The sequence below is a fragment of the Coregonus lavaretus genome (genome assembly GCF_964263955.1).
Source record: "Coregonus lavaretus genome assembly, contig: HAP1_SCAFFOLD_2079, whole genome shotgun sequence".
Lineage (NCBI taxonomy): Eukaryota > Metazoa > Chordata > Actinopteri > Salmoniformes > Salmonidae > Coregonus > Coregonus lavaretus.
In genome coordinates, this window is record NW_028158470.1 from 47130 (window position 1) to 74454 (window position 27325).

Here is a 27325-nt window from a genome sequence, read left to right on the forward strand (position 1 = left end):
GGAGTTGAAAGTCCGTGTTGCCCAGCGACAGCCCCAAAACATCACTGCTCTAGAGGTGATCTGCATGGAGGAATGGGCCAAAATACCAGCAACAGTGTGTGAAAACCTTGTGAAGATTTACAGAAAACGTTTGACCTGTGTCATTGCCAACAAAGGGTATATAACAAAGTATTGATAAACTTTTGTTATTGACCAAATACTTATTTTCCACCATAATTTGCAAATCAATTAATAAAAAATCCTACAATGTGATTTTCTGGAGATAAAAAATCTCATTTTGTCTGTCATAGTTGACGTGTACCTATGATGAAAATTACAGGCCTCTCTCATCTTTTTAAGTGGGAGAACTTGCACAATTGGTGGCTGACTAAATACTTTTTTCCCCCACTGTATATACACACACACTCCGGACTCCAACATTGCTCGTCCTAATCTTTTTATATTTCTTAATTCCATTCCTTTACTTTTTAGATTAGTGTGTATTGTTGTGTATTGTAAGTTATTACTGCACTGTTGGAGCCAGGAACACAAGCATTTCGCTACACCCACAATAACATCTGCTGAATATATGTATGCGTCCAATAAAATGTGATTTGATTTTTGAAAGTGTTCTATAATTCTCAATCCGCGTTGCGTCGTGCCTAAGAACAGCTCTTAGCTGTGGTACTGTAAATTGGCCATATACCACACCTCCTCAGGCCTTATTGCTTAATTTAAACAAGTAAGTGTATTATAAGGCATTATAAAGGTCATTAAAATAATTATACATATGTACTTCATAGAAACTGTTACCCTTTATATATTCTAACAACTCACATTTTAAGATTCATTATTTCATTTGTTCCATGTTAAGGCCTCTAACCTAGGAACAAAACTATTTGTCTCCCTCTTCCTGTTGCATGCAGTTCCTCTCTCTCTTCCTCCCTTCTTCTAACCCCTCCCTCCCTCCTTTTAACCCCACCCCTCTGACAGAACCAGGAAGTCCATCCCCCTGCCACAAACTGTCTTCTGAGGAAACGAAACTGATCTGATTCTCTGTGTCGTCTGTCTGTGTGAGAGTGAACAACCGTCCAAATGGCTCAGCAGGGAGTTCTGCTGGACCAGGACCAGTTCTGTTGTTCTGTCTGTCTGGATCTACTGAAGGAACCAGTCACCATCCACTGTGGACACAGTTACTGTAGGAGCTATATTGAGGGCTGCTGGGATCAGGATGTTCTGAAAGGGGTCTATAGCTGTCCTCAGTGCAGACAGACCTTCACTCCAAGGCCTAATCTGAGGAAAAATAACATGTTGGCTGAAGTGGTGGAGAAACTGAAGAAGACAGGACTCCAGGCTGCTCCCCCTCCTGCTCTGTGCTATGCTGGACCTGGAGATGTGGCGTGTGATGTCTGCACTGGGACCAGAAAGCGGAAAGCCCTCATGTCCTGTCTGACGTGTTTGGCTTCTTACTGTGAGACTCACCTCCAATCTCACTATGAATCTCATGCTTTGAAGAAGCACAAGCTCGTCAAAGCCACCGCACAACTACAGGAGAAGATCTGCTCTCATCATGACAAACTGCTGGAGGTTTTCTGTCGTACCGATCAACAGTGTATCTGTTATCTGTGTACAATGGATGAACATAAAGGCCATGAGACAGTGTCAGCTGCAGCAGAGAGGACTGAGAAACAGGTAAGACCAGAACAACTTGTTGGTGACTGTCTGATAAACAAAGAATTAAAGATACAGTGCCTTGCAAAAGTATTCACCGCCCTTGGCGTTTTTCCTATTTTGTTGATTACAACCTGTAATTTAAATTGATTTTTATTTGGATTTCATGTAATGGACATACACAAAATAGTCAAAATTGGTGAAGTGGAATGAAAAAAAAAAAACTTGTTTCAAATAATTCTAAAAAATAAATACCGGAAAAGTGGTATGTGCATATGAATATGGCACCACATTAAACATGCCAAGAGAGGGCCGCCCATCAAAACTCACAGACCAGGCAAGGAGGGCATTAATCAGAGAAGCAACAGAGACCAACTATAACCCTGAAGGAGCTGCAAAGTTCCACAGCGTAGATTGGGGTATCTGTCCATAGGACCACTTTAAGCCGTACACTCCACAGAGCTGGCCTTTACGGAAGAGCGGCCAGAAAAAAGGCATTACCACACGTTTGGTGTTCGCTAAAAGGCATGTGGGAGACTCCCCAAACATATGAAAGAAGGTACTCTGGTCAGATGAGACTCAACTTGAGCTTTTTGGCCATCAAGAAAAACGCTATGTCTGGCGCAAACCCAACACCTCTCATCACCCCGAGAACACCATCCCCACAGTGAAGCAAGGTGGTGGCAGCATCATGCTGTGGGGATGTTTTCATCAGCAGGGACTGGGAAACTGGTCAGAATTGAAGGAATGATGAATGGCGCTAAATACAGGGAAATTCTTGAGGGAAACCTGTTTCAGTCTTCCAGAGATTTGAGACTGGGACAGAGGTTCACCTTCCAGCAGGACAATGACCCTAAGCATACTGCTAAAGCAACTCTCAAGTGATTTAAGGGGAAACATTTAAATGTCTTGGAATGGCCTAGTCAAAGCCAAGACGTCAATCCAATTGAGAATCTGTGGTATGACTTAAAGATTGCTGTACACCAGAGGAACCCATCCAACTTGAAGGAGCTGGAGCAGTTTTGCCAGTGGCTAGATGTGCCAAGCTTATAGAGACATACCCCAAGAGACTTGCAGCTGTAATTGCTGCAAAAGGTGGCTCTACAAAGTATTGACTTTGGGGGGGTGAATAGTTATGCACGCTCAAGTTCTGTTTTTTTTTTGTCTTATTTCTTGTTTGTTTCACACACAAAAATAGTTTGCATCTTCAAAGTATTAGGCATGTTGTGTAAATCAAATGATACAAACCCACAAAAAATCCATTTTAATTCCAGGTTGTAAGGCAACAAAATAGGAAAAATGCCAAGGGGGCTGAATACTTTCACAAGCCCTGTACAGTAGGAACTAAAGCTGTTTGAATATGAGATCATTCAAGTGAAATCAATCCACGGCAGAACAAATATGAACACAAACCTTGAGTATATAGATATGTTAACCCAGAGTCTCCAAATGTATCACCATTTTCTAAAGTCAAACACCATTATCAGTTGTTATCAAACATCATTATCATTCGTTATCAAACACCATTATCATTCGTTATCAAACACCCAATCAGCTCCCCTGTTTTGTGCACTGTTAAAACTATAATCATTCACATAACAACTTAATAATAATAAAATTTCACACAGACACTTCCTCAACATATTAATCCCTATCTTCTATGGGCCCTATGTCCCATTACTATACTATTGATCTACTGGACAAATAAAGCTTGATAGCTCATTGAAGAGTGATTCTCCACAGAGGCAGCTGGGGATGAGTCAGCAGAAGGTCCAGCAGAGATTCCAGGAGAGAGAGAAGGAGCTGAAGGAGCTCCAACAGGCTGTGGAGTCTCTCAAGGTGAGTATTGTTGACCAGAGGAGACACACCATTTCACTTATCTCCTCCAGTCAGAGAGAGGGAGAGGGGCCCCTATCACCACCAGAAATGAACAGTAAACATTACACTCACAAAATGTTCAAAGGAATAGAGACATTTCACATGTTATAATTCAAGTGCAAACAGAGTGAGCCATTCGCCAGACCGAGTTCTGGAGGTGAAATGGAAATGAATGAGGGAGAGTTAAGTGAGGTAGAAGGTGTGGTGAAGAGCTCAGAGCCAGAGCCTGGCATCAATGGACATGATAAAGAAGAATCTGGTGCAGTAGGAGTTACATTTTTGGAGAAAGTGGATCCATACCTTTTGGCAGATCCATTTGTTGTTTCAGGGTGGGTGGGAAAGGAGTAGGGTGCAGTTGAATCAGTGAAGGTAACCTGTAGTGGACTTGTGATATTTGTTTGTGTTTCTTCTGACCAGAGGGAGTGGGCGCTCCGTGTCACGCAACTTGGGTCAAGATCTGTTTCTTGCTTTGCTCTTAGGAACAGGGCACCATTGAAAGGAGTGATTTCTGGGGTAGCGTTAAGTGTTGAAGTGGAGCAATTAAGGTTGAAGACTGCTGGTGTTTGTGATGCCCACCATTTGGTGGGACGCAGACCCGGTGGTGAGCGTGGTGAAACAGAGGAATCACTGTCAGTCCTTTTGAGTTTTGAGTCTTTACCCGATAAAGTCATGTTAGGATATATCAGTTATCCTGTTAGAGCTTTTGTGGCCAATCCACTGCACTGATTCAGGTGCAACGTTTATGGTCATGTTGCAGCAGTTTGTAGGAGGGAGATTCCAAGATGTGGGAAGTGTGCAGGAGGGCATGGGATAGAGGATTGTGTAGTTTCGGTGGATAAAGTTGTGTGTGTCAACTGTTGGGATGCCCATGTTGCTGGGGATTGGAAGTGTCCGGTGCGAGAGAGGCAGGTTGAGGTGGCTAGAGTCAGAGTAGTGCAGAAGGTGTCATATGCTGAGGCAGTGAAGAAAGTAGAGGAGGATGGGTCAAGGGTGAGAGATCCTGAGAGGATCCCTGTGAGCAGTAGATCTGTGCCAGCACAGAGGGATAGGCCAACGAGTGATATATGCTTTAGTAAAGTTAGCTTCTTAGAGTTCATAGCAATGGTTATCAACTATACCGCAGAAATGGAACGTAAAGGTGTCGTATGCTGAGGCAGTGGTAATCATCTGGTAAATCTAATAGGAGTTACCTGCTATTGGAGGTATTAATGATATTATGGAGAATTGAGAGAATGGGTGTAGTAGTGAGATTCTGCTGGGTCTCAGCACATTCTGGTGTGGAAGGGAATGAAATTGTAGACCAGTTAGCTAAAAGAGGTTTGAAACTAGATATAATTCATATTAATGTTCCACTGGGTAGAGGTGAGGCAAAATGTAAGATCAGAGACATTTTGATAGATGTGTGACAGAAGAGATGGTACTCTGAGCACAAGGGCCGGCATTTATAGGAATAGTTGACAGTTTTACAGAAAGGTCGATGGACCAAGATTCAAAGGTCAGATTAGGAAGGAAGAGGTGGTGTTTTCTCGATTGCGCTTAGAACATTGTACATTGAACTCGTCACTCGTGGAGCATGTGTTGTTATATTGTTGTAAGTATGTTGAAGAGAGGGAAAGATTGAAGTGTAGGGTCATTGAGGTTGGATGGGGTTGGGGGGGTTTGGAAGGGATTTTGGGGATGGGGGAGGGTCTATTAGAAGTTAGTAGGGCTCTTCTTTATTTTCTCAGAAGTACTGAGTTGGGTAGGAGGATTTAGAAATGTTGGAAACCGTGATTGACCACACACTCCAGCACAGTAGGTGGCGGCATGCACCTTTAACGTTGGTTTGTGGACCGCCATTATATCATAGAAGAAGAAGTTGGTTGTGTGAGAGTTTTGTGGTTCGTGAGGAGGGCTACTATTCTTTTTTCTTTTGGTTCTTGCGTATTTTCTGAATTTATTTTCTCATGGTGGAGGGTTTGTTTATTGGTTTCCACTGTTTATCATTTAGAGTTGAGGGGGGAGTAGGGGTAGTTTGTTAGGGCGGCATGATGGCCTCAACCGAGTGGAGAAGAAACGCTGTCGCTTCGGGTGCGTTCCGGAGAAAGGTGTGGAGGAAGTTTTGCTCATGGTCGGCGAACAGGTTGGAGCGGAACATCTGCATCCAGAATGAACAAGGCGGTGGTTGTGTTAATGAAATAGGTTTGTCTTGTTGCGAGTGGGATTTTTGTGAGGGGTGTGTTGGTGCAGATTTCTCCTCTTTCGACAAGAGTTGTGGTGGCTAATCTGCCTCCGTTTATTACTTACGAACAGACCGCAAGTAGTTGGTTCGTTTTGGTAATTTTGCAAGTGGTTTTCGTGTGCTCTCGGCTGGGTGGCAAGTGTAGTCCGTTAAACATGTTGTCTCTTTTCGTAGACCAATGTTTATTTCTTAACAATCTTCAAGGTTACGCAGGGGAAGGGTGGAACGCAGGGTTTTCTAGCACAGATAGTTTTGGGTGTTTCTAGTGTGGGGATGTAGGGCATAATGCTAGTGCAGACAAGCGCGACCAGCCGGCAGCGGGAGCTAGGACTAGGCTGGACACAATACATTTTTAACACATTTTTTTGATAAAACTACTTCATTGCATCCGCCATGGAGCCCAGTTTCATAATATTACAATATGTCCCAGATGCTTGCCGTAGTTTAGAAATAATAGGGCATGTTTCACCCTGCCAGCTCCTATTAGTTGTATTGAGCTCTGTGGCACCAACTCGCCTAATGAAAGTTATATTCCCAGCCCATTGTTCTGCGTCACAATGCCAGCTTCACTATTGTATGTAATGAGACCAGCCCGTATTAACATTGTAGCTTCACCTCAGGTAACTTATTATTAACAAGGTTATGACTACTTGGTGAGCAAACTCACTGTTCACCTGGGTACATGTTGTGGTGACCCACAGTGCTACATATGGTTGGCGCATAGCAATTAAAACAATTAAAATTTTCTGGTCATGGTTAATCATATTTTATTTCAGAAAAAGGTGTATAACCTAAACAAAACGCATATCTGTCCTCTTTTTCAAGATGTGGCCGATTTAAACAGCCAGAATACATTTTTTCAATTAAGAAATAACCTTAAAAAATGTTTTTTTTACATTTATTGTTTATATATTACTGCTGGGTAATTTGATATGCGTCGACATCTGTAAGTTCGTAGGCATTGAATTGAGCGAATGCTGCGCAGGTTCACTGAGTTGTAAACTAAATGGATAGGTGTAGCTCATTGATTTATAGATCTGACACAGTTGCTACCTCAGATAATGAGCCTAGCAAGTGTCGTGAATGAGGTATGTAGTACCCACAGAAGGCCACAGGGAGGAGCAAGAGAGCTATAAACCTATTCATTTTTTTTTTGCTTTAAATACCCTAAACCTAACAATCAATCAATCAATCAAATGTGTTTATAAAGTCATTTTTACATCAGCAGATGTCACAAAGTGCTATACAGAAACTCTAACCCTACTTATAACCTATTTTAGCCTTAACTCTAACCCCTAACCCTAATTCTAGGGTAGGGTAGCCTAGAACACGTTTAGAAACTATTTTAGTAATAATTTTATGTTAGTAAATACCATTATAGTACTAAATAGCATTTATTGTTATTTTTTTAATAAAACCTATGTAACATTTATTAGTCATTTTATTATAGGTATTATTGCAAGGCAGAACACTTGATAAACAACACATTTGTTTTATTTTTTAAATGTGGTTTGAACTGGGTGTGACCTAGTAACCTCTATGTGAAAGTCCAGCAATTGGCATGTCATAGGTGGGGCAGGTTTGAGACTGATCTCCAGAATTAATACAAAAAATACACTTTATTTCTCAGCTGCCTCACCAATGTCTTTACGTGAATTAATAACTTTGAATTGCTAAATATTTCCAATAGATGGCTGCATAAGACCACAAAGCATCAGTTATAGGCTACAAGCATAAAATAGCATGCAACCAAAGACTATGTCCTATGATTTTCTAAAAAGGTCACTCATTACTTTACAGTTAGCTTTATATCTCGTATTAGGCCTGTGTTGCTTTTGGGAGAGCAACAAAATATTAACTCTAGCAGGTATTGAACCCCAGCCAAATAATCACTAGTCAGATGTGCTAACCTCAACCCTAGTAAACATGCATTATGACATCATCTTAATATCTCATATATTCCAGCCCACCAATAAATCATGCAACCATCGCGGTTAGAAAATGTACCTCAACATGCCCCTCGCTTGTGCTAGAAGGCAGAGTGCTCGCTGCCGCTGACGGCACAAGCTTTTTGCGCGGCTTGTTGAGTTGGCTACTTGTTCGAGAAGGCAGAGTGGCTCTGTGCTGTTTGATGAATTTGACAATGAATGTACTAGAAAAATACATTTTTGTCGACCAGAGGTGACTGAATTAATGTTCGCGCTTTTTAATAATCGTTATAGTAATGAGGTGTAATTTTAAAACATGACCATAAAAACAGGTAATAATAAACATGAATCATCATTATATTACTTCACAGTAATGTGTTTTCAGTCCTTCCTCTTGCGTTAGCAGTGTGGAAAGGGACAGTAAAAAGCTCAGGCAGGAGATTTCCTGTGAGGGGGAGTGGTGGTGTATCCAGGGAGAGAACTAAACAAATCTTCTGAAATGTCATTTGTGGTCTTATGCTGCCATCTATTGGAATTATTTAGCAACTGCAGCACGGCGCTTGTAACGCCAGGGTAGTGTGTTCGATCCCCGGGACCAACAATACACAAAAATATATATATATATATATATGCACGCATGACTGTAAGTCGCTTTGGATAAAAGTGTCTGCAAAATGGCATATTCTATTATATTATAGTACATGGCTCAGTTCTCTGTTTCACCAGGGCCCAGGCAGGTGTCCTATTGGAAATTCCATGTAAAGCTCTTACAAGATGTCACTTTTTGCTCAAGCTTCCAAGGCTTTTGGGAGAGGTGGGGACAGCAGAAGGGGGAGTTTGAGTCTCTCAGTCAGTGATGGGATGTAGGGAAAGCACAGATTCAGGTTTTCAGTCAGTGGGGAAATCCATTGTTTTATGTTTGTCTGATGGGTGGGTAACTTCTGTTGTGGGGAGATGAGGGAGCCTGATGGGTGGGTAACTTCTGTTGTGGGGAGATGAGGGAGCCTGATGGGTGGGTAACTTCTGTTGTGGGGGAGATGAGGGAGCCTGATGGGTGGGTAACTTCTGTTGTGGGGAGATGAGGGAGCCTGATGGGTGGGTAACTTCTGTTGTGGGGAGATGAGGGAGCCTGATGGGTGGGTAACTTCTGTTGTGAGGAGATGAGGCTGTGGAGTTGTACTCTGATTTATAGAGGGCAGAACTCTGTGGTCCACTGTAGCTCAATTTGTAGAGCATGGTGCTTGTAATGCCAGGGTAGTGGGTTCGATCCCCGGGACCACCCATATGTAAAAATGTATGCACATGACTGTAAGTCGCTTTGGATAAAAGCGTCTGCTAAATGCCATATTATTATTATTATTATTATTATTATCCTGGGTTTTCTCAGGTTCTGCTCACAGACCTTTCCAAACTCTCTCTGTCACAGATAAATCAAATAGACATTTCCCTGGCCTTTCACAAACTCTCAGCTGCTGTCTCTCAGACGGTCTGCCTGTGGATTTTTATAAAAAGTTCTGGGGAATTATTTTACAGGACGTGTGTTGTGTGAGTGCGTCGGGGTGGGGGAGCTGTCGCTAAGCTGTAGACGGGAGGCTTTGACTCTCCTACCCAAAATAGGGATTTGAGCGACATAAAGAACTGGAGGCCTGTGGCATTGCTCTGTTTGGACTATAAGGTCTTTACCAAGGTCCTCGTTAACAGACTGAAGTCCCACCTGGACTCTTTTGTACACAAGGACCAAACGTACTGTGTACCAGGACGCTCAAACACAGACAATCTGTTCATAATCAGGAGAATGCCTTTGATAGGGTGGACCATGAATATCTGTTCAATGTGTTGTTTTGGTTGTGGGGAGAATTTTGTGGCCTGTGTTCAAATGCTGTACGCTGGGGCTTCATGTATGGTCAAGGTGTGGGGAGGGCTCAGTAGGCCAGTCTGGGTAGGGAGGGGCATTCACCAGGGATGCCCTCTGTCAGGGCAGCTATACACTCTTGTTATTGAGCCCTTTCTGGGCCTGCTACGCAGGAGGCTACAGGGAGTGTGGGAGCCAGGCATAGGGTTGGGGACAGGCATAGCAGTGTCAGCATACGCTGATGACGTCTGTGTTGGTTAGGGATGAGCAGAACCTACAGGCCCTGGAGAATAGTTTGAGGGTGTACGAGGGGGCGTCTTCTGCTTAGGTAAACTGGGGCAAGAGTGAGGCTCTGTTATGTGGGGCATGGAGGGACAGGGCACCTCCGCAGCTTCCAGGGGGGTTGCAGTGGGGCTGTGAGTGGCTCAAGATGCTTGGGGTGTATCTGGGCTCGGAGGGTTGGGATAGGAAGAACTGGGAAGGAGTGTCACAAGCGGTGGTGTCGAGGCTGACGAAGTGGAGGTGGCTCATCTCCCAAGTGTCTGGTCCTGTTGAGGTCCACAGGAGAGGGGGGTGTGGCACCTGGGCCATGGGTATGGGAGGAGCCCATCTTCCACAACCCACTGATCCTGTTGAGGTCCACTCATTCAGCCATCCTGCAGGGACCTTTAATGGCAGCAGGCATCAGGAGACTAGCAGACCTGCGGCTGCGGGGGGGTGGAAAACCCCCCAAGAGTCGGCACAGCAGGCGGGACAAACGTCTCTTAGGCTGCTGGAGAGAGTCATGGGGGAGGTCCAGGAGGCTCTGCCTGACCCAGTGAGGAGGGGGCTGGAGCAGCCTGAGGAGGGGCCACCACCGTTTCCACCACTGCAAGTGACAGCAGAGACTGGGGACTGGCAGGAGAGTCCGGAGGACTTACTGACTTTTAACACTCTGAGCCTGGGGGAGTTTGAGGAGGTGGGGGGTAAGGTGCTGTACACCCTCAGTGTCAAGGTTAGACACATCAGGAGCTTAGCGGGAGTGAAGGGGCATCAGTGGCAGGGGGTTGTGGGGGCTGAGAGCATGGCAGGGTATAGGTGGAGGGTGCTCTATAAGCTCCCAGTGCTGGAAAGGTCAGGGGTCCTCCAGTGGAGGGTATTACATGGAGCCCTGGACACCAATAGCTGGTTGGCTCGGGTTGACCTGGGAGTTGGGGAGGGGTGTCCGTTTTCTGCAATGACAGACTGTTCATCATGTTTTTTCTGTGTTGCCAGGGTAATGCCATTACTGTTGACGCCTTAGGGTTGAGTTTGAGTTGTACAAAATGATCAACAGTGTGGAGATGTTTCAGGAGGTATGGGGGCTCAGGGGGGCTGTCTGTACGGCTGGAGAGGAGGGGTTGGATGGACGGTTGGAATGTGGTGCTGGATGGTGTATTGTACTGTGGTGTTGGGTACTGGATAATGTGATTGTGTAGAGGTTGTGGTGGCACGCAATGTGCTTTTAGGGTTGGGGTGTTAGTGTAATGAGGATGGCTCATTAAAGTAAGACAAGTCTCTCTCTCTCTCTCTCTCTTAACAGAGCTCTGCACAGGCAGCAGTGGTGGACAGTGATAAGATCTTTACTGAGCTGATCCGCTCCATTGAGAGAAGGCGCTCTGAGGTGAAGGAGCTGATCAGAGCCCAAGAGAAGGCTCAAGTGAGTCAAGCTGAAGGACTCCTGGAGCAACTGGAGCAGGAGATAGCTGAGCTGAGGAAGAGAAGCACTGAGCTGGAGCAGCTCTCACACACAGAGGATCACATCCATTTCCTCCAGGTAACTAAACTGCCTTGATACATGTGATATGAAATTAAAACTCTCAATCATTTGGTTCTGCTCCCTCTCACTCTCTCTCTCTCTCTCTCTCTCTCTCTCTCTCTCTCCAGAGTTATCAGTCTCTCTCCGGTACCAGTGTATCTTCAGACTTACCCAGCATCGTTGTCCGTCCTCTTCAGTACTTTGGAGATGTGAGTAAGACTGTGTCTGAGCTGAGAGAGAAACTAGAAGACGTCCTTAAAGGAGAATGGACCAAGATCTCCACTACAGGTGTGTTGAAAATAATAAGAACATCAACTTTAGACCATTGAAAGTTCCCTGCTAGTCATATACATGTGGAATATGGTATGATGATAACATTCCCTCTCTCTGTGAATGTGTTTGTGTGTCTGTAGTGAATATAGTGGATGTTGTACTGCCTCCAGAGCCCAAGACCAGAGAACAGTTCTTACAATGTGAGTCTCTTTATTCTGAAGTAACTAACAGTCTCTTTTTACTGACACTCCTAACAATCCCTCTAGAAATATATAGCAATAGTAGATCTAATCAAAGACTGGGTATCTATCTGACTCCTCATATTTCTCTGATTTGATCTCTGCTGTGCTCTAATCAAAGACAGGGTAGATACAGTATCTGACTTCACTTATTGTTCTAACTCCCCTCATTGGTCTCTGCTCTGCTCTTCTCCCAGATTCCTGTCAGCTCACACTGGACCCAAACACAGCACACACACTCCTCTCTCTGTCTGAAGGGAACAGAAAGGTGACCTATACAGACCAAGTCCAACGATATCCTGTTCATCCAGACAGATTCACCAACTACTACCAGGTTCTGTGTAGAGAGGGTCTGTCTGGATGCTGTTACTGGGAGGTGGAGTGGAGTGGGGAGTGGGTTGTTACAGCAGTCTCATATAAAGACATCAGCAGAACAGAGACAGGTGGTGGATTTGGAGCGAATGACAAGTCCTGGAGTTTACTGTGTAATAGTGGTGGTTATTGGTTCAGACACAATAATGTTGTGATTGAAGTATCAGTCCCTCAGTCCTCCAGAGTAGGAGTGTACCTGGATCACAAGGCAGGTACTCTGTCCTTCTACAGTGTCTCTGACACAATGACCCTCCTCCACAGAGTCCAGACCACATTCACTCAGCCCCTCTATCCTGGGTTTTGGCTCTATGGTACTGCTGAGCTGGTTAAACTGTAGTAGGGTCCACATAGATACTAGTCATGCTGGTGTAGTCTATAGCTGAGCTGGTTAAACTGTAGTAGGGTCCACATAGATACTAGTCATGCTGGTGTAGTCTATAGCTGAGCTGGTTAAACTGTAGTAGGGTCCACATAGATACTAGTCATGCTGGTGTAGTCTATAGCTGAGCTGGTTAAACTGTAGTAGGGTCCACATAGATACTAGTCATGCTGGTGTAGTCTATAGCTGAGCTGGTTAAACTGTAGTAGGGTCCACATAGATACTAGTCATGCTGGTGTAGTCTATAGCTGAGCTGGTTAAACTGTAGTAGGGTCCACATAGATACTAGTCATGCTGGTGGTGATGGTCCCCAGATGTGATGATTCATTCTGCTCTGTTTTTATGTACAATGATTTGATTGATTTGATCTACAGAAGATGTTATGAATTAAAATGTAATGCATTCATATTTTTTTAAGTGCAACGTTTTAATCTTATACATTTACATTAATCATGATGTATGCTGTTAATGTATGTTGGTTGTCATTCAGAACCATTGATATGTTTTCTCAATTGGTTCTCTGTCTCAATGTCATTGTCCTCAGTATCATGGAACAGGTAGTGTTACTTACTTGCTAATTGAACTATATGGGCCGGTTTCCCGGACACAGATGAAGCCTAGTCCTAGACTAAAAAGCATGTTCAATGGAGATTGGTATAATTTATACTCCGATACTGCTCAGTCAAGCAACATTAAACCTGTCCAGCAGGTGGTGATATTAAACCAACAATAAAAACATCAGCTATCTTGACTTGCCACTCAGTATATCAGTAATGTTCAGAATTGTCCTTTAATATCATTGGAGATTGATGGTCTTTTTAATACACTACCCAGAGTCAGGAACAGATGAAGTTAGGTCTGCTACTGTTCAGTTATTAAATATGATTCATGGTGATGGGAAATAAAAAATCCATCTAGTAGTAGTTTTCCTTTGCTATTTATTCCAAGGTGTGTCTTTAACTTGTAAATGGATTGTGTTGAAGCTGGCATGTGGTGTGGATGATAGAATAGAGTGAATAGAGGAGAGAAGAGAGGAGGAGAGGAGAACATAATATAGAAGACAGATAAGATAGAGAGAGAATTCATACCCAGGGGAGTTACTGACTCTGGCCCAAATGACACCCTGTTCCCTACGTAGTGCACTAAGCTACTTCTGACCAGATCTAAAGTAGTGCACTACATATGGAATAGGGTGGAGATGGGAGATTTGCTCACTGTCATTAGAATGAAGATTTCCATACAGGAGTTACTGTCTCTGGCCCAAATGACACCCTGTTCCCTGCTCAGTGCACTAGGCTTCTTCTGACCTGATCTAAAGTAGTCTTCTAGATTGTACATGTTTTCTCCCTGTCATTAGAAAATGACAATATGGTAATGACTTTAGTGGTTTCCTCCCCCTTTGTTTTTATTGGTTGTGTTTTATGTGTGTTGTTGTGTTAGGTTTTCCCACTCTGTTCCTAATGGAAAACCCATTAACAATTAATCACAAACAAATTATATTCCAGTTGTGTTTAGACAACTTCATGGCTGACATCCCCCAGTTCTGTTAAGACCCATTGAACTGGGTCACATTCTAAATGGTCACTTGTATTGATAGTCCATACTGGGCCTAACTGGGGTTAACCATTCTGGAGGGTTTCTTTCTGCACACGTATTCCCTCATCTCCATAACTTTACCTGATGTCCTCTCTCTCTCTCTCTCTCTCTCTCTCGCTCTCTCTCTTTCTCTCTCTCTCTCTCTCTCTCTCTGTCTCTCTCTCTCCCATCAAACTGTATAGAAAGCAGACAACCTCAATATGGTTTCATTCCTGTAGTTATCAGGACACATGGGGTTTGGAACTATTATCTCCTTTCTAAGTGTGAACTTGTCCACTTCCCTTCATGTATTTCAAAGGAAATGACTGGTATATGTAAACTCCCTCTACCCCATGCCAACACCAATCCAATGTTTTTACATTTGAGAGGAGTAGTGAAGGAATGATACACTTCAGGAGGAAGGAGAGATTATTGGGACACACCCATGGAGTGATGATAGAGGGATGTGAAAGAGGAGAGAGGTAATGGTTGGACTTGACTTATTTATTCTCTCATTAGACTTATTCTGTTTCAATAACATAATTGCATAACACAAAATAAGTACATTTAAGGAAGTATCCATGTATTATAGATTTTATAATCACTTTTGTACTATTTTCACAAGTATGTGGTAAAATCTCACAACTCTTAATACAAAACTCAAAACAGATCATCAAAAAGGCTGTTTTTTCAAAACTTTAAGCACATTTTCAATTGACTAAGTACAACACACAAAGGATGTATCCTTGTATTACATCTTAATATGTGAAATGCTCACTTCCTCCCATAAGTCATTAGTAGTTGATGTAGGGTTTCATCTGTCAAAAGGTAAATCACACCTGGTGACTTATGAGTTATAAATGTTATTACTGTGGAGTCACCATGATCAGATTACTGTGGTGTGTGTGTGTGTGTGTGTTAGTCTTTGATTAGTTTAGTCATCAAGGCTGAGAGGATGTATCTATTTGAAAGGGTGTCCTGCTCTTTGATCAGACCAAATGGTTGTAAAGTCCTCAAGACAATAGAATGGTTGTCAGGCAGTGGAGTCTGGTGGGAGGAGCTATAGCAGGACAGGCTCATTGTGATGTCTGGAATGGAATAAATGGAACTCAGTCAAACATGTGGTTTCATATGTTTTGTGTTTGATACGTTCCATTGATTCCATTCCAGTCATTGCAATGAGCCCGTCCTCCTATAGCTCCTCCCACCAGCCTCCTCTGGTGTCAGACCTGCATGGTGCCTCAGGGTCTGTGTAGGAACTGTGAGGTGGGTGTGTTGGGAACATTATTCCCTATTTTTCATAGTTCCACAATCTATTAATAGCCAGAGATGTGAATTAAACAGTCTGCCAATCATGGTTATTTTATTTATAACCAGAGAATTAGGCTGATTCAAACAAGACCAAACATGCTTATTTTTAAAGTAAGGACATGTCCAAGAAATGTTACTTGGAAAACTAAAATAACCAACACCCTTTCTTGTGATTGTAATATATAAAAATATAATAATATATTTCCATTCACATTGTGTGTGTGTGGTCCAATGTGTGAGGGGCTTGTTGTGATCCTGGGGGTAGTGCATTGGTCTGTACACTGACTGTATGCCTTCTTAATATTGAGTTGCATCGGGTGGGGGGCTGTTGAAACTGTTTTGAATGGGGTGTCTTTTGGGGTCTGGGGGTGAAATCAAACAGTGTATTCAAACTGGTTAGGGGTAGACTTAGACCCCCCAGAACATTCACACCTGGTCCTTTGTTGCAGGATTTGTTTTAGACATGTTTGTACATTAATTGCTTAAATTTTCATTCCCAGGTTGAATGTCAATAAGAAGTAATATAATTGTGTGTATGACTTTACAATATCCAGCTACATTATACTCCACATAGCTTTATAGGAAGCAGTTCCTAATATACTGAAACTTCTACATTATGGGAATAATTTTGACCCACCCTTGGTTTTTTAATTTATTAAACGTTGAATTTGGCTCTATACTCCAGCATTTTAGATTTGATATTAAATGTTTTATATGAGGCGACAGTACAGAATGTCACCTTTTATTTGAGGGTATTTTCATTCATGTCTGTTTTACTGTTTAGAAATAAATATACTGTATTTATCTAGGCCCTCCATTTGTAGGTGTCATAAGTATTTGGACAAATTCACTTATAGTGTATTACATTTTGTCAAAAGTTTAGCATTTGGTCCCATATTCCTAGCAGGCTATGACTACATCAAGCTTGGGACTTTTGTTGGATGCATTTGCAGTGTGTTTCGGTTGTGTTTCAGATGATGTTGTGCCCAATAGAATTGAATGGTAAATAATGTATTGTGTCATTTTGGAGCACTTAAACATATTATGTTCTTATTTACAATACAAGTGACTCCAAAATTATTCAATACGTAATTTACCATTCAATTCTATTGAGATATTGTTTATAGATGAGGATATTGTTTTTTATGCAGATTTTTGAAAATTCGCATGAAAATCTGTTTCCATTCGACTGGCGACAGATTTTCATGTGAATATTGTAAAATCTTCATAAAAACGTGAATTTTACCAGCAGAGATGTTTCCATCAAATTGACTTGTTGAGGATAAATGGCTGTGCATGATGATGTAATGCACATACAAATATATTTTTGGGAAAATACAAAAACCGGTTAAAAACTTTCTGTTAAATGGGTTTCCATCACATTTTCAACTCTACTGATGGTTTGGTCAGATTTGGTTGTGCATTATATAGCGAACGTGCCCACTCTGGACAGGCTACCTACATGATGACATTATTATGGACAAAAAGACCCTCGATATTTATTGGAAAGGAGCATCAAGCTCTTCACTGTGAACTTTCACCACCCTGTGAAGTTCAGCATAACTTATTTCATCTGTAGCTTAATAAACTGCATGGTTTCCTGAGTCGTAGTGGGAGGACCACACCACATATCATCGTGTGACTCCAAGTTTACTTCAATATGATGGTTATTATATCAATATTTGTGCATAAAGCCGTTTCCACCGCCATTTCTCGCTTAATTAATTCTACAGAGGTATTTGCACCCCACTGCATCCACATGTTTCTTTACAATGAATGATCATTTTACATGACTGAAAATGAAAGAGAACTTTTGATTTGACATATTCATCATTCACCACTGTGGCTTCTGAATAGGTCACTGTACATTTATGGAACCTTTAAAACGTTGTAATGTTTTACCACAACCTTATATTTGGTTACCAGCTCTTGCTGCTGGTGACTCTCAGATCCACCTCTACGCAGACGACACCATTTTGTATACATCTGGCCCTTCATTGGACACTGTGTTAACAAACCTCCAAACGAGCTTCAATGCCATACAACACTCCTTCAGTAGCCTCCAACTGCTCTTAAACACTAGTAAAACTAAATGCATGCTTTTCAATCGAACGCTGCTGGCACCCGCCCACCCGACTAGAATCACCACTCTCGACGGGTCTGACCTAGAGTATGTGGACAACTACAAATACCTAGTTGTCTGGTTAGACTGTAAACTCAACTTCCAGACTCACATAAAGAATCTCCAATCCAAAGTTAAATCTAGATTCGGCTTCCTATTTCGCAACAAAGCCTCCTTCACTCATGCTGCCAAACATGCCCTCGTAAAACTGACTATCCTACCGATCCTTGACTTCGGCGATGTCATTTACAAAATAGCCTCCAACACTCTACTCAGCAAATTGGATGTAGTCTATCACAGTGCCATCCGTTTTGTCTCCAAAGCCCCATACACTACCCACCACTGTGACCTGTACGCTCTTGTTGGCTGGTCCTCACTACATGTTCGTCGTCAAACCCACTGGCTCCAGGCCATCTATAAATCACTGCTAGGCAAATCCCTGCCTTATCTTAGCTCATTGGTCACCATAGCAGCACCCACCCGTAGTCTGCGCTCCAGCAGGTATATCTCACTGGTCATTCCCAAAGCCAACACCTCCTTTGGCCGCCATTCCTTCCAGTTCTCTGCTGCCAATGACTGGAACGAATTGCAAAAATCTCTGAAGCTGGAGACTCTTATCTCCCTCAATAACTTTAAGCATCAGTTGTCAGAGCACCTTACCGATCACTCCACCTGTACACAGCCCATCTGAAATTAGCCCACCCAACTACCTCATCCCTATATTGTTATTTATTTTGCACCCCAGTATCTCTATTTGCACATAATCTCTTGCACATCTAGCATTCCAGTGTTAATACTATTGTAATTATTTTGCACTATAGCCTATTTATTGCCTTACCTCCATAACTTGCTACATTTGCACACACTGTATATATATTTTCTGTTGTATTTTTGACTTTATGTTTTTTACCCCATGTGTAACTCTGTGTTGTTTTTATTGCACTGCTTTGCTTTATCTTGGCCAGGTCGCAGTTGTAAATGAGAACCTGTTCTCAACTGGCTTACCTGGTTAAATAAAGGTGAAATAAAAAAAATAAAAAAATAAACACGTCACTATGGCTTCCATCCCTATATACCTCAGTGCATCCATCCAGGACTAACGTCTCCAAACAGATTTAAAAGGCCTCCCCCACCACTCAGACTTTCAAAGAAATTAAAGTTATCTCTGATACTCTGCTGTGCAGTTTGTTGTATGGACATTGCAGAGGCCCTTTTAAAATATCCACTCTGCTGTCTGGATCTACCAAAGGATCCAGTTACTATTCCCTGTGGACACAGCTGTATGCAACGTCATCTTCTTAGCTTGACTTCCATCCCCCAAAAACCTGTAGATACAGAGTACACAGTCAAGAGGAAGCCCCTCCCTGTCCTCTGGTGTAGAGTTCCATGAAACAGAAAGTCATTTTTGACACCCTGTTGCTCAACCTTCAGGTGAAAGCACTAAAATGGCTGACAATCTAGAACTTTTCTGTTGCTCCGTCTGTCTGGATCCACTGAAGGATCCGGTGACTACTGCCTGTGGACACAGCTACTGTATGGGCTGTATTAAAGAAAGCTGGGATCAGGATGATCTGAAAGGGGTCTACACCTGTCCCCACACTCTAAAAAATACTGGGTTGTTTGGTTGACCCAAATGTTGGGTTGCTGGCGTTGGGTCACTTAGTTGGGTTGTTTTCTTTAAAAACTGCTGGGTTATGGATGCTGGGTGTTGGGTTATTGTTGCTTGGTTATTGAGATATGACCCATCAGGTCAGATCAGAAGACTGTAGGCAAAGTTTAGTAGGGGTGTGGCTTTCAGATAGTTATTTTTAGCCACCCATGAGAGTAAATATAATTCCTGTTCATCTGGTCTGTTGCGTAGTTAGCACATGTTAAGGTTGAACATTGACATTTTTGTAGCTTCAATGATGCTTATAGAGTTTCCTAAAAGTCCACGTATGTCTCATTGTTGGGCTATGATACAGTGGTATACCTTATTATAATATGTAATAAATACTCTACATATTATAGAATAATTTAATAAGGAAAAATTGAGTTTACAGTATGTAAACGCCTTAAAATAACCTACAGTAAGGATGACATTAAAACAGACCCAGTTGCTAAGGCAATCAAGCATGACATTAAAACAGACCCAGTTGCTAGGTCAACCAAGCATGACATTAAAACAGACCCAGTTGCTAGGTCAACCGAGCATGACATTAAAACAGACCCAGTTGCTAGGTCAACCAAGCATGACATTAAAACAGACCCAGTTGCTAGGTCAACCAAGCATGACATTAAAACAGACTCAGTTGCTAGGTCAACCAAGCATGACATTAGAACAGACCCAGTTACTAGGTCAACCAAGCATGACATTAAAACAGACCCAGTTGCTAGGTCAACCAAGCATGACATTAAAACAGACCCAGTTGCTAGGTCAACCGAGCATGACATTAAAACAGACCCAGTTGCTAGGTCAACCAAGCATGACATTAAAACAGACCCAGTTGCTAGGTCAACCGAGCATGACATTAAAACAGACCCAGTTGCTAGGTCAACCTAGCATGACATTAAAACAGACCCAGTTGCTAGGTCAACCAAGCATGACATTAAAACAGACCCAGTTGCTAGGTCAACCAAGCATGACATTAAAACAGACCCAGTTATAGATGAGGATATTGTTTTTATGCAGATTTTTGAAAATTCGCATGAAAATCTGTTTCCATTCGACTGGCGACAGATTTTCATGTGAATATTGTAAAATCTTCATAAAAACGTGAATTTTACCAGCAGAGATGTTTCCATCAAATTGACTTGTTGAGGATAAATGGCTGTGCATGATGATGAAATGCACATGCAAATATATTTTTGGGAAAATACAAAAACCGGTTAAAAACGTTCTGTTAAATGGGTTTCCATCACATTTTCAACTCTACCGATGGTTTTGTCAGATTTGGTTGTGCATTATATAGCGAACGTGCCCACTCTGGACAGGCTACCTACATGATGACATTATTATGGACAAAAAGACCCTCGATATTTATTGGAAAGGAGCATCAAGCTCATCACCGTGCACTTTCACCACACTGTGAAGTTCAGCATAACTTATTTCATCTGTAGCTTAATAAACTGCATGGTTTCCCGAGTCGTAGTGGGAGGACCACACCACATATCATCGTGTGACTCCAAGTTTACTTCAATATGATGGTTATTATATCAATATTTGTGCATAAAGCCATTTCCACCGCCATTTCTCGCTTAATTAATTCTACAGAGGTATTTGCACCCCACTGCATCCACATGTTTCTTTACAATGAATGATCATTTTACATGACTGAAAATGAAAGAGAACTTTTGATTTGACATATTCATCATTCACCACTGTGGCTTCTGAATAGGTCACTGTACATTTATGGAACCTTTAAAACGTTGTAATGTTTTACCACAACCTTATATTTGGTTACCAGCTCTTGCTGCTGGTGACTCTCAGATCCACCTCTACGCAGACGACACCATTTTGTATACATCTGGCCCTTCATTGGACACTGTGTTAACAAACCTCCAAACGAGCTTCAATGCCATACAACACTCCTTCAGTAGCCTCCAACTGCTCTTAAACACTAGTAAAACTAAATGCATGATTTTCAATCGAACGCTGCTGGCACCCGCCCACCCGACTAGAATCACCACTCTCGACGGGTCTGACCTAGAGTATGTGGACAACTACAAATACCTAGTTGTCTGGTTAGACTGTAAACTCAACTTCCAGACTCACATAAAGAATCTCCAATCCAAAGTTAAATCTAGATTCGGCTACCTATTTCGCAACAAAGCCTCCTTCACTCATGCTGCAAAACATGCCCTCGTAAAACTGACTATCCTACCGATCCTTGACTTCGGCGATGTCATTTACAAAATAGCCTCCAACACTCTACTCAGCAAATTGGATGTAGTCTATCACAGTGCCATCCGTTTTGTCTCCAAAGCCCCATACACTACCCACCACTGTGACCTGTACGCTCTTGTTGGCTGGTCCTCACTACATGTTCGTCGTCAAACCCACTGGCTCCAGGCCATCTATAAATCACTGCTAGGCAAATCCCCGCCTTATCTTAGCTCATTGGTCACCATAGCAGCACCCACCCGTAGTCTGCGCTCCAGCAGGTATATCTCACTGGTCATTCCCAAAGCCAACACCTCCTTTGGCCGCCATTCCTTCCAGTTCTCTGCTGCCAATGACTGGAACGAATTGCAAAAATCTCTGAAGCTGGAGACTCTTATCTCCCTCAATAACTTTAAGCATCAGTTGTCAGAGCACCTTACCGATCACTGCACCTGTACACAGCCCATCTGAAATTAGCCCACCCAACTACCTCATCCCTATATTGTTATTTATTTTGCACCCCAGTATCTCTATTTGCACATAATCTCTTGCACATCTAGCATTCCAGTGTTAATACTATTGTAATTATTTTGCACTATAGCCTATTTATTGCCTTACCTCCATAACTTGCTACATTTGCACACACTGTATATATATTTTCTGTTGTATTTTTGACTTTATGTTTTTTACCCCATGTGTAACTCTGTGTTGTTTTTATTGCACTGCTTTGCTTTATCTTGGCCAGGTCGCAGTTGTAAATGAGAACCTGTTCTCAACTGGCTTACCTGGTTAAATAAAGGTGAAATAAAAAAAATTAAAAAATAAACACGTCACTATGGCTTCCATCCCTATATACCTCAGTGCATCCATCCAGGACTAACGTCTCCAACCAGATCTAAAAGGCCTCCCCCACCACTCAGACTTTCAAAGAAATTAAAGTTATCTCTGATACTCTGCTGTGCAGTTTGTTGTATGGACATTGCAGAGGCCCTTTTAAAATATCCACTCTGCTGTCTGGATCTACCAAAGGATCCAGTTACTATTCCCTGTGGACACAGCTGTATGCAACGTCATCTTCTTAGCTTGACTTCCATCCCCCAAAAACCTGTAGATACAGAGTACACAGTCAAGAGGAAGCCACTCCCTGTCCTCTGGTGTAGAGTTCCATGAAACAGAAACTCATTTTTGACACCCTATTGCTCAACCTTCAGGTGAAAGCACTAAAATGGCTGACAATCTAGAACTGTTCTGTTGCTCCGTCTGTCTGGATCCACTGAAGGATCCGGTGACTACTGCCTGTGGACACAGCTACTGTATGGGCTGTATTAAAGAAAGCTGGGATCAGGATGATCTGAAAGGGGTCTACACCTGTCCCCACACTCTAAAAAATACTGGGTTGTTTGGTTGACCCAAATTTACATTTACATTTTAGTCATTTAGCAGACGCTCTTATCCAGAGCGACTTACAGGAGCAATTAGGGTTAAGTGCCTTGCTCAAGGGCACATTAACGTCATTTAGCAGACGCTCTTAGCCAGAGCGACTCACAAATTGGTGCGTTCACCCTATAGCCAGTGGGATAACCACTTTACAATTTGGCGGGGGGGGGGGGTTAGAAGGATTACTTTATCCTATCCCAGGTATTCCTTAAAGAGGTGGGGTTTCAAATGTCTCCGGAAGGTGGTGAGTGACTCCGCTGTCCTGGCGTCGTGAGGGAGCTTGTTCCACCATTGGGGTGCCAGAGCAGCGAACAGTTTTGACTGGGCTGAGCGGGAGCTATGCTTCCGCAGAGGAAGGGGAGCCAGCAGGCCAGAGGTGGATGAACGCAATGCCCTCGTTTGGGTGTAGGGACTGATCAGAGCCTGAAGGTACAGAGGTGCCGTTCCCCTCACTGCTCCATAGGCAAGCACCATGGTCTTGTAGCGGATGCGAGCTTCAACTGGAAGCCAGTGGAGTGTGCGGAGGAGGGGGGTGACGTGAGAGAACTTGGGAAGGTTGAACACCAGATGGGCTGCGGCATTCTGGATGAGTTGTAGGGGTTTAATGGCACAGGCAGGGAGGCCAGCCAACAGCGAGTTGCAGTAGTCCAGACGGGAGATGACAAGTGCCTGGATTAGGACCTGTGCCGCTTCCTGTGTAAGGCAGGGTCGTACTCTCCGAATGTTGTAGAGCATGAACCTGCAGGAGCGGGTCACCGCCTTGATGTTGGCGGAGAACGACAGGGTGTTGTCCAGGGTCAAGCCTAGGCTCTTCGCACTCTGGGAGGAGGACACAGCGGAGTTGTCAACCGTGATGGCGAGATCATGGAACGGGCAGTCCTTCCCCGGGAGGAAGAGCAGCTCCGTCTTGCCAGGGTTCAGCTTGAGGTGGTGATCCGTCATCCATACTGATATGTCTGCCAGACATGCAGAGATGCGATTCGCCACCTGGTTATCAGAAGGGGGAAAGGAGAGGATTAGTTGTGTATCGTCAGCGTAGCAATGATATGAAAGGCCATGTGAGGATATGACAGAGCCAAGTGACTTGGTGTATAGGGAGAAAAGGGGAGGGCCTAGAACTGAGCCCTGGGGGACACCAGTGGTGAGAGCACGTGGTGCGGAGACAGCTTTTCGCCACGCCACTTGGTAGGAGCGACCGGTCAGGTAGGACGCAATCCAGGAGTGAGCCGCGCCGGAGATGCCCAGCTCGGAGAGGGTGGAGAGGAGGATCTGATGGTTCACAGTATCAAAGGCAGCAGACAGGTCTAGAAGGACAAGAGCAGAGGAGAGAGAGTTAGCTTTAGCAGTGCGGAGAGTCTCCGTGACACAGAGAAGAGCAGTCTCAGTTGAATGACCAGTCCTGAAACCTGATTGGTTTGGATCAAGAAGGTCATTCTGAGAGAGATAGCAAGAGAGTTGGCTAAAGACGGCACGCTCAATAGTTTTGGAAAGAAAAGAAAGAAGGGATACTGGTCTGTAGTTGTTGACATCAGTGGGGTCGAGTGTTGGTTTTTTGAGAAGGGGAGCAACTCTCGCTCTCTTGAAGACGGAAGGGACATGGCCAGCGGTCAAGGATGAGTTGATCAGCGAGGTGAGGTAGGGGAGAAGGTCACCGGAGATGGTCTGGAGAAGGGAGGAGGGGATGGGGTCAAGCGGGCAGGTTGTTGGGCGGCCTGCAGTCACAAGTCGCAGGATTTTATCTGGAGAGAGAGGGGAGAAAGAAGTCAAAGCATAGGGTAGGGCAGTGTGAGCAGGACCAGCAGTGTCATTAGACTTAACAAACGAGGATCGGATGTCGTCAACCTTCTTTTCAAAGTGGTTGACGAAGTCATCCACAGAGAGAGAGGAGGGGGGGGGATTCAGGAGGGAGGAAAATGTGGCAAAGAGCTTCCTAGGGTTAGAGGCAGATGCTTGGAATTTAGAGTGGTAGAAGGTGGCATTAGCAGCAGAAACAGATGAAGAAAATGTAGAGAGGAGGGAGTGAAAAGATGCCAGGTCGGCAGGGAGTTTAGTTTTCTTCCATTTCCGCTCCGCTGCCCGGAGCTCTGTCTGTGAGCTCGCAATGAGTCATCAAGCCACGGAGCTGGAGGGGAGGACCGAGCCGGCCGGGAGGATAGGGGACACAGAGAGTCAAAGGATGCAGAAAGGGAGGAGAGGAGGGTTGAGGAGGCAGAATCAGGAGATTGGAGGGAGAAGGATTGAGCAGAGGGAAGAGATGATAGGATGGAAGAGGAGAGAGTAGTGGGAGAGAGAGAGCGAAGGTTGCGGCGGCGCATTACCATCTGTGTAGGGGCAGAGTGAGTAGTGTGGGAGGAGAGCGAGAGAGAAAAGGAAACAAAGTAGTGGTCGGAGACATGGAGGGGAGTTGCAGTGAGATTAGTAGAGGAGCAGCATCTAGTGAAGATGAGGTCAAGCGTATTGCCTGCCTTGTGAGTAGGGGGGGACGGTGAGAGGGTGAGGTCAAAAGAGGAGAGGAGTGGAAAGAAGGAGGCAGAGAGAAATGAGTCAAATGTGGACATAGTGTTGGGTTGCTGGCGTTGGGTCACAAATGTTGGGTTGCTGGCGTTGGGTCACTTAGTTGGGTTGTTTTCTTTAAAAACTGCTGGGTTATGGATGCTGGGTGTTGGGTTATTGTTGCTTGGTTATTGAGATATGACCCATCAGGTCAGATCAGAAGACTGTAGGCATAGTTTAGTAGGGGTGTGGCTTTCAGATAGTTATTTTTAGCCACCCATGAGAGTAAATATAATTCCTGTTCATCTGGTCTGTTGCGTAGTTAGCACATGTTAAGGTTGAACATTGACATTTTTGTAGCTTCAATGATGCTTATAGAGTTTCCTAAAAGTCCACGTATGTCTCATTGTTGGACTATGATACAGTGGTATACCTTATTATAATATGTAATAAATACTCTACATATTATAGAATAATTTAATAAGGAAAAATTGAGTTTACAGTATGTAAACGCCTTAAAATAACCTACAGTAAGGATGACATTAAAACAGACCCAGTTGCTAAGGCAATCAAGCATGACATTAAAACAGACCCAGTTGCTAGGTCAACCAAGCATGACATTAAAACAGACCCAGTTGCTAGGTCAACCGAGCATGACATTAAAACAGACCCAGTTGCTAGGTAAACCAAGCATGACATTAAAACAGACCCAGTTGCTAGGTCAACCAAGCATGACATTAGAACAGACCCAGTTGCTAGGTCAACCAAGCATGACATTAAAACAGACCCAGTTGCTAGGTCAACCAAGCATGACATTAAAACAGACGCAGTTGCTAGGTCAACCAAGCATGACATTAAAACAGACCCAGTTGCTAGGTCAACCGAGCATGACATTAAAACAGACCCAGTTGCTAGGTCAACCAAGCATGACATTAAAACAGACCCAGTTGCTAGGTCAACCGAGCATGACATTAAAACAGACCCAGTTGCTAGGTCAACCAAGCATGACATTAAAACAGACCCAGTTGCTAGGTCAACCGAGCATGACATTAAAACAGACCCAGTTGCTAGGTCAACCAAGCGTGACATTAAAACAGACCCAGTTGCTAGGTCAACCAAGCATGACATTAAAACAGACCCAGTTGCTAGGTCAACCGAGCATGACATTAAAACAGACCCAGTTGCTAGGTCAACCGAGCATGACATTAAAACAGACCCAGTTGCTAGGTCAACCAAGCATGACATTAGAACAGACTGTCACACTCTGGCTCTGGGGACTTTATATGTTGAGTCAGGGTGTGTAGATTCCGTGTGTTTTGTGCTGTGTTTTAGTGTCTAGTTGTTCTATGTCTAGGTTGGCCTGAGTGACTCCCAATCAGAGGCAACGAGTGTCAGCTGTTTGCTGGTTGTCTCTGATTGGGAGCCATATTTAAACTGTCGGTTTTCCTTTGTGTTTTGTGGGTTCTTGTTTCGTGTTGGTTGTGTTTGACCGTTTACTGTCACGTTACCGTCTTTTGTTGTTTTGATCGCGTTTCACTAATAAATGAGTATGTTTGCCTGCAATGCTGCGCCTTGGTCTACTCCTTACACCGGCGATCGTGACACAGACCCAGTTACTAGGTCAACCAAGCATGACATTAAAACAGACCCAGTTACTAGGTCAACCAAGCATGACATTAAAACAGACCCAGTTGCTAGGTCAACCAAGCATGACAATAAAACAGACCCAGTTGCTAGGTCAACCAAGCATGACATTAAAACAGACCCAGTTGCTAGGTCAACCAAGCATGACATTAAAACAGACCCAGTTGCTAGGTCAACCGAGCATGACATTAAAACAGACCCAGTTGCTAGGTCAACCAAGCATGACATTAAAACAGACCCAGTTGCTAGGTCAACCGAGCATGACATTAAAACAGACCCAGTTACTAGGTCAACCAAGCATGACATTAAAAC

The 27325-nt window shown here is 43.5% G+C and overlaps 1 protein-coding gene across 1 annotated transcript; it reads left to right on the plus strand.

Moving 5' to 3' along the window:
- The first annotated feature begins 1005 nt into the window (after positions 1-1005).
- Positions 1006-13487, plus strand: LOC311123994 (tripartite motif-containing protein 16-like). The gene is made up of 6 exons (XM_084198217.1): positions 1006-1671; positions 3394-3489; positions 11091-11324; positions 11435-11594; positions 11720-11779; positions 12016-13487. Exons 1-6 carry the CDS (start codon positions 1075-1077, stop codon positions 12525-12527), a joined length of 1659 nt encoding a protein of 552 aa, XP_084054343.1. The 5' UTR covers positions 1006-1074; the 3' UTR covers positions 12528-13487.
- Positions 13488-27325: the final 13838 nt, after the last annotated feature.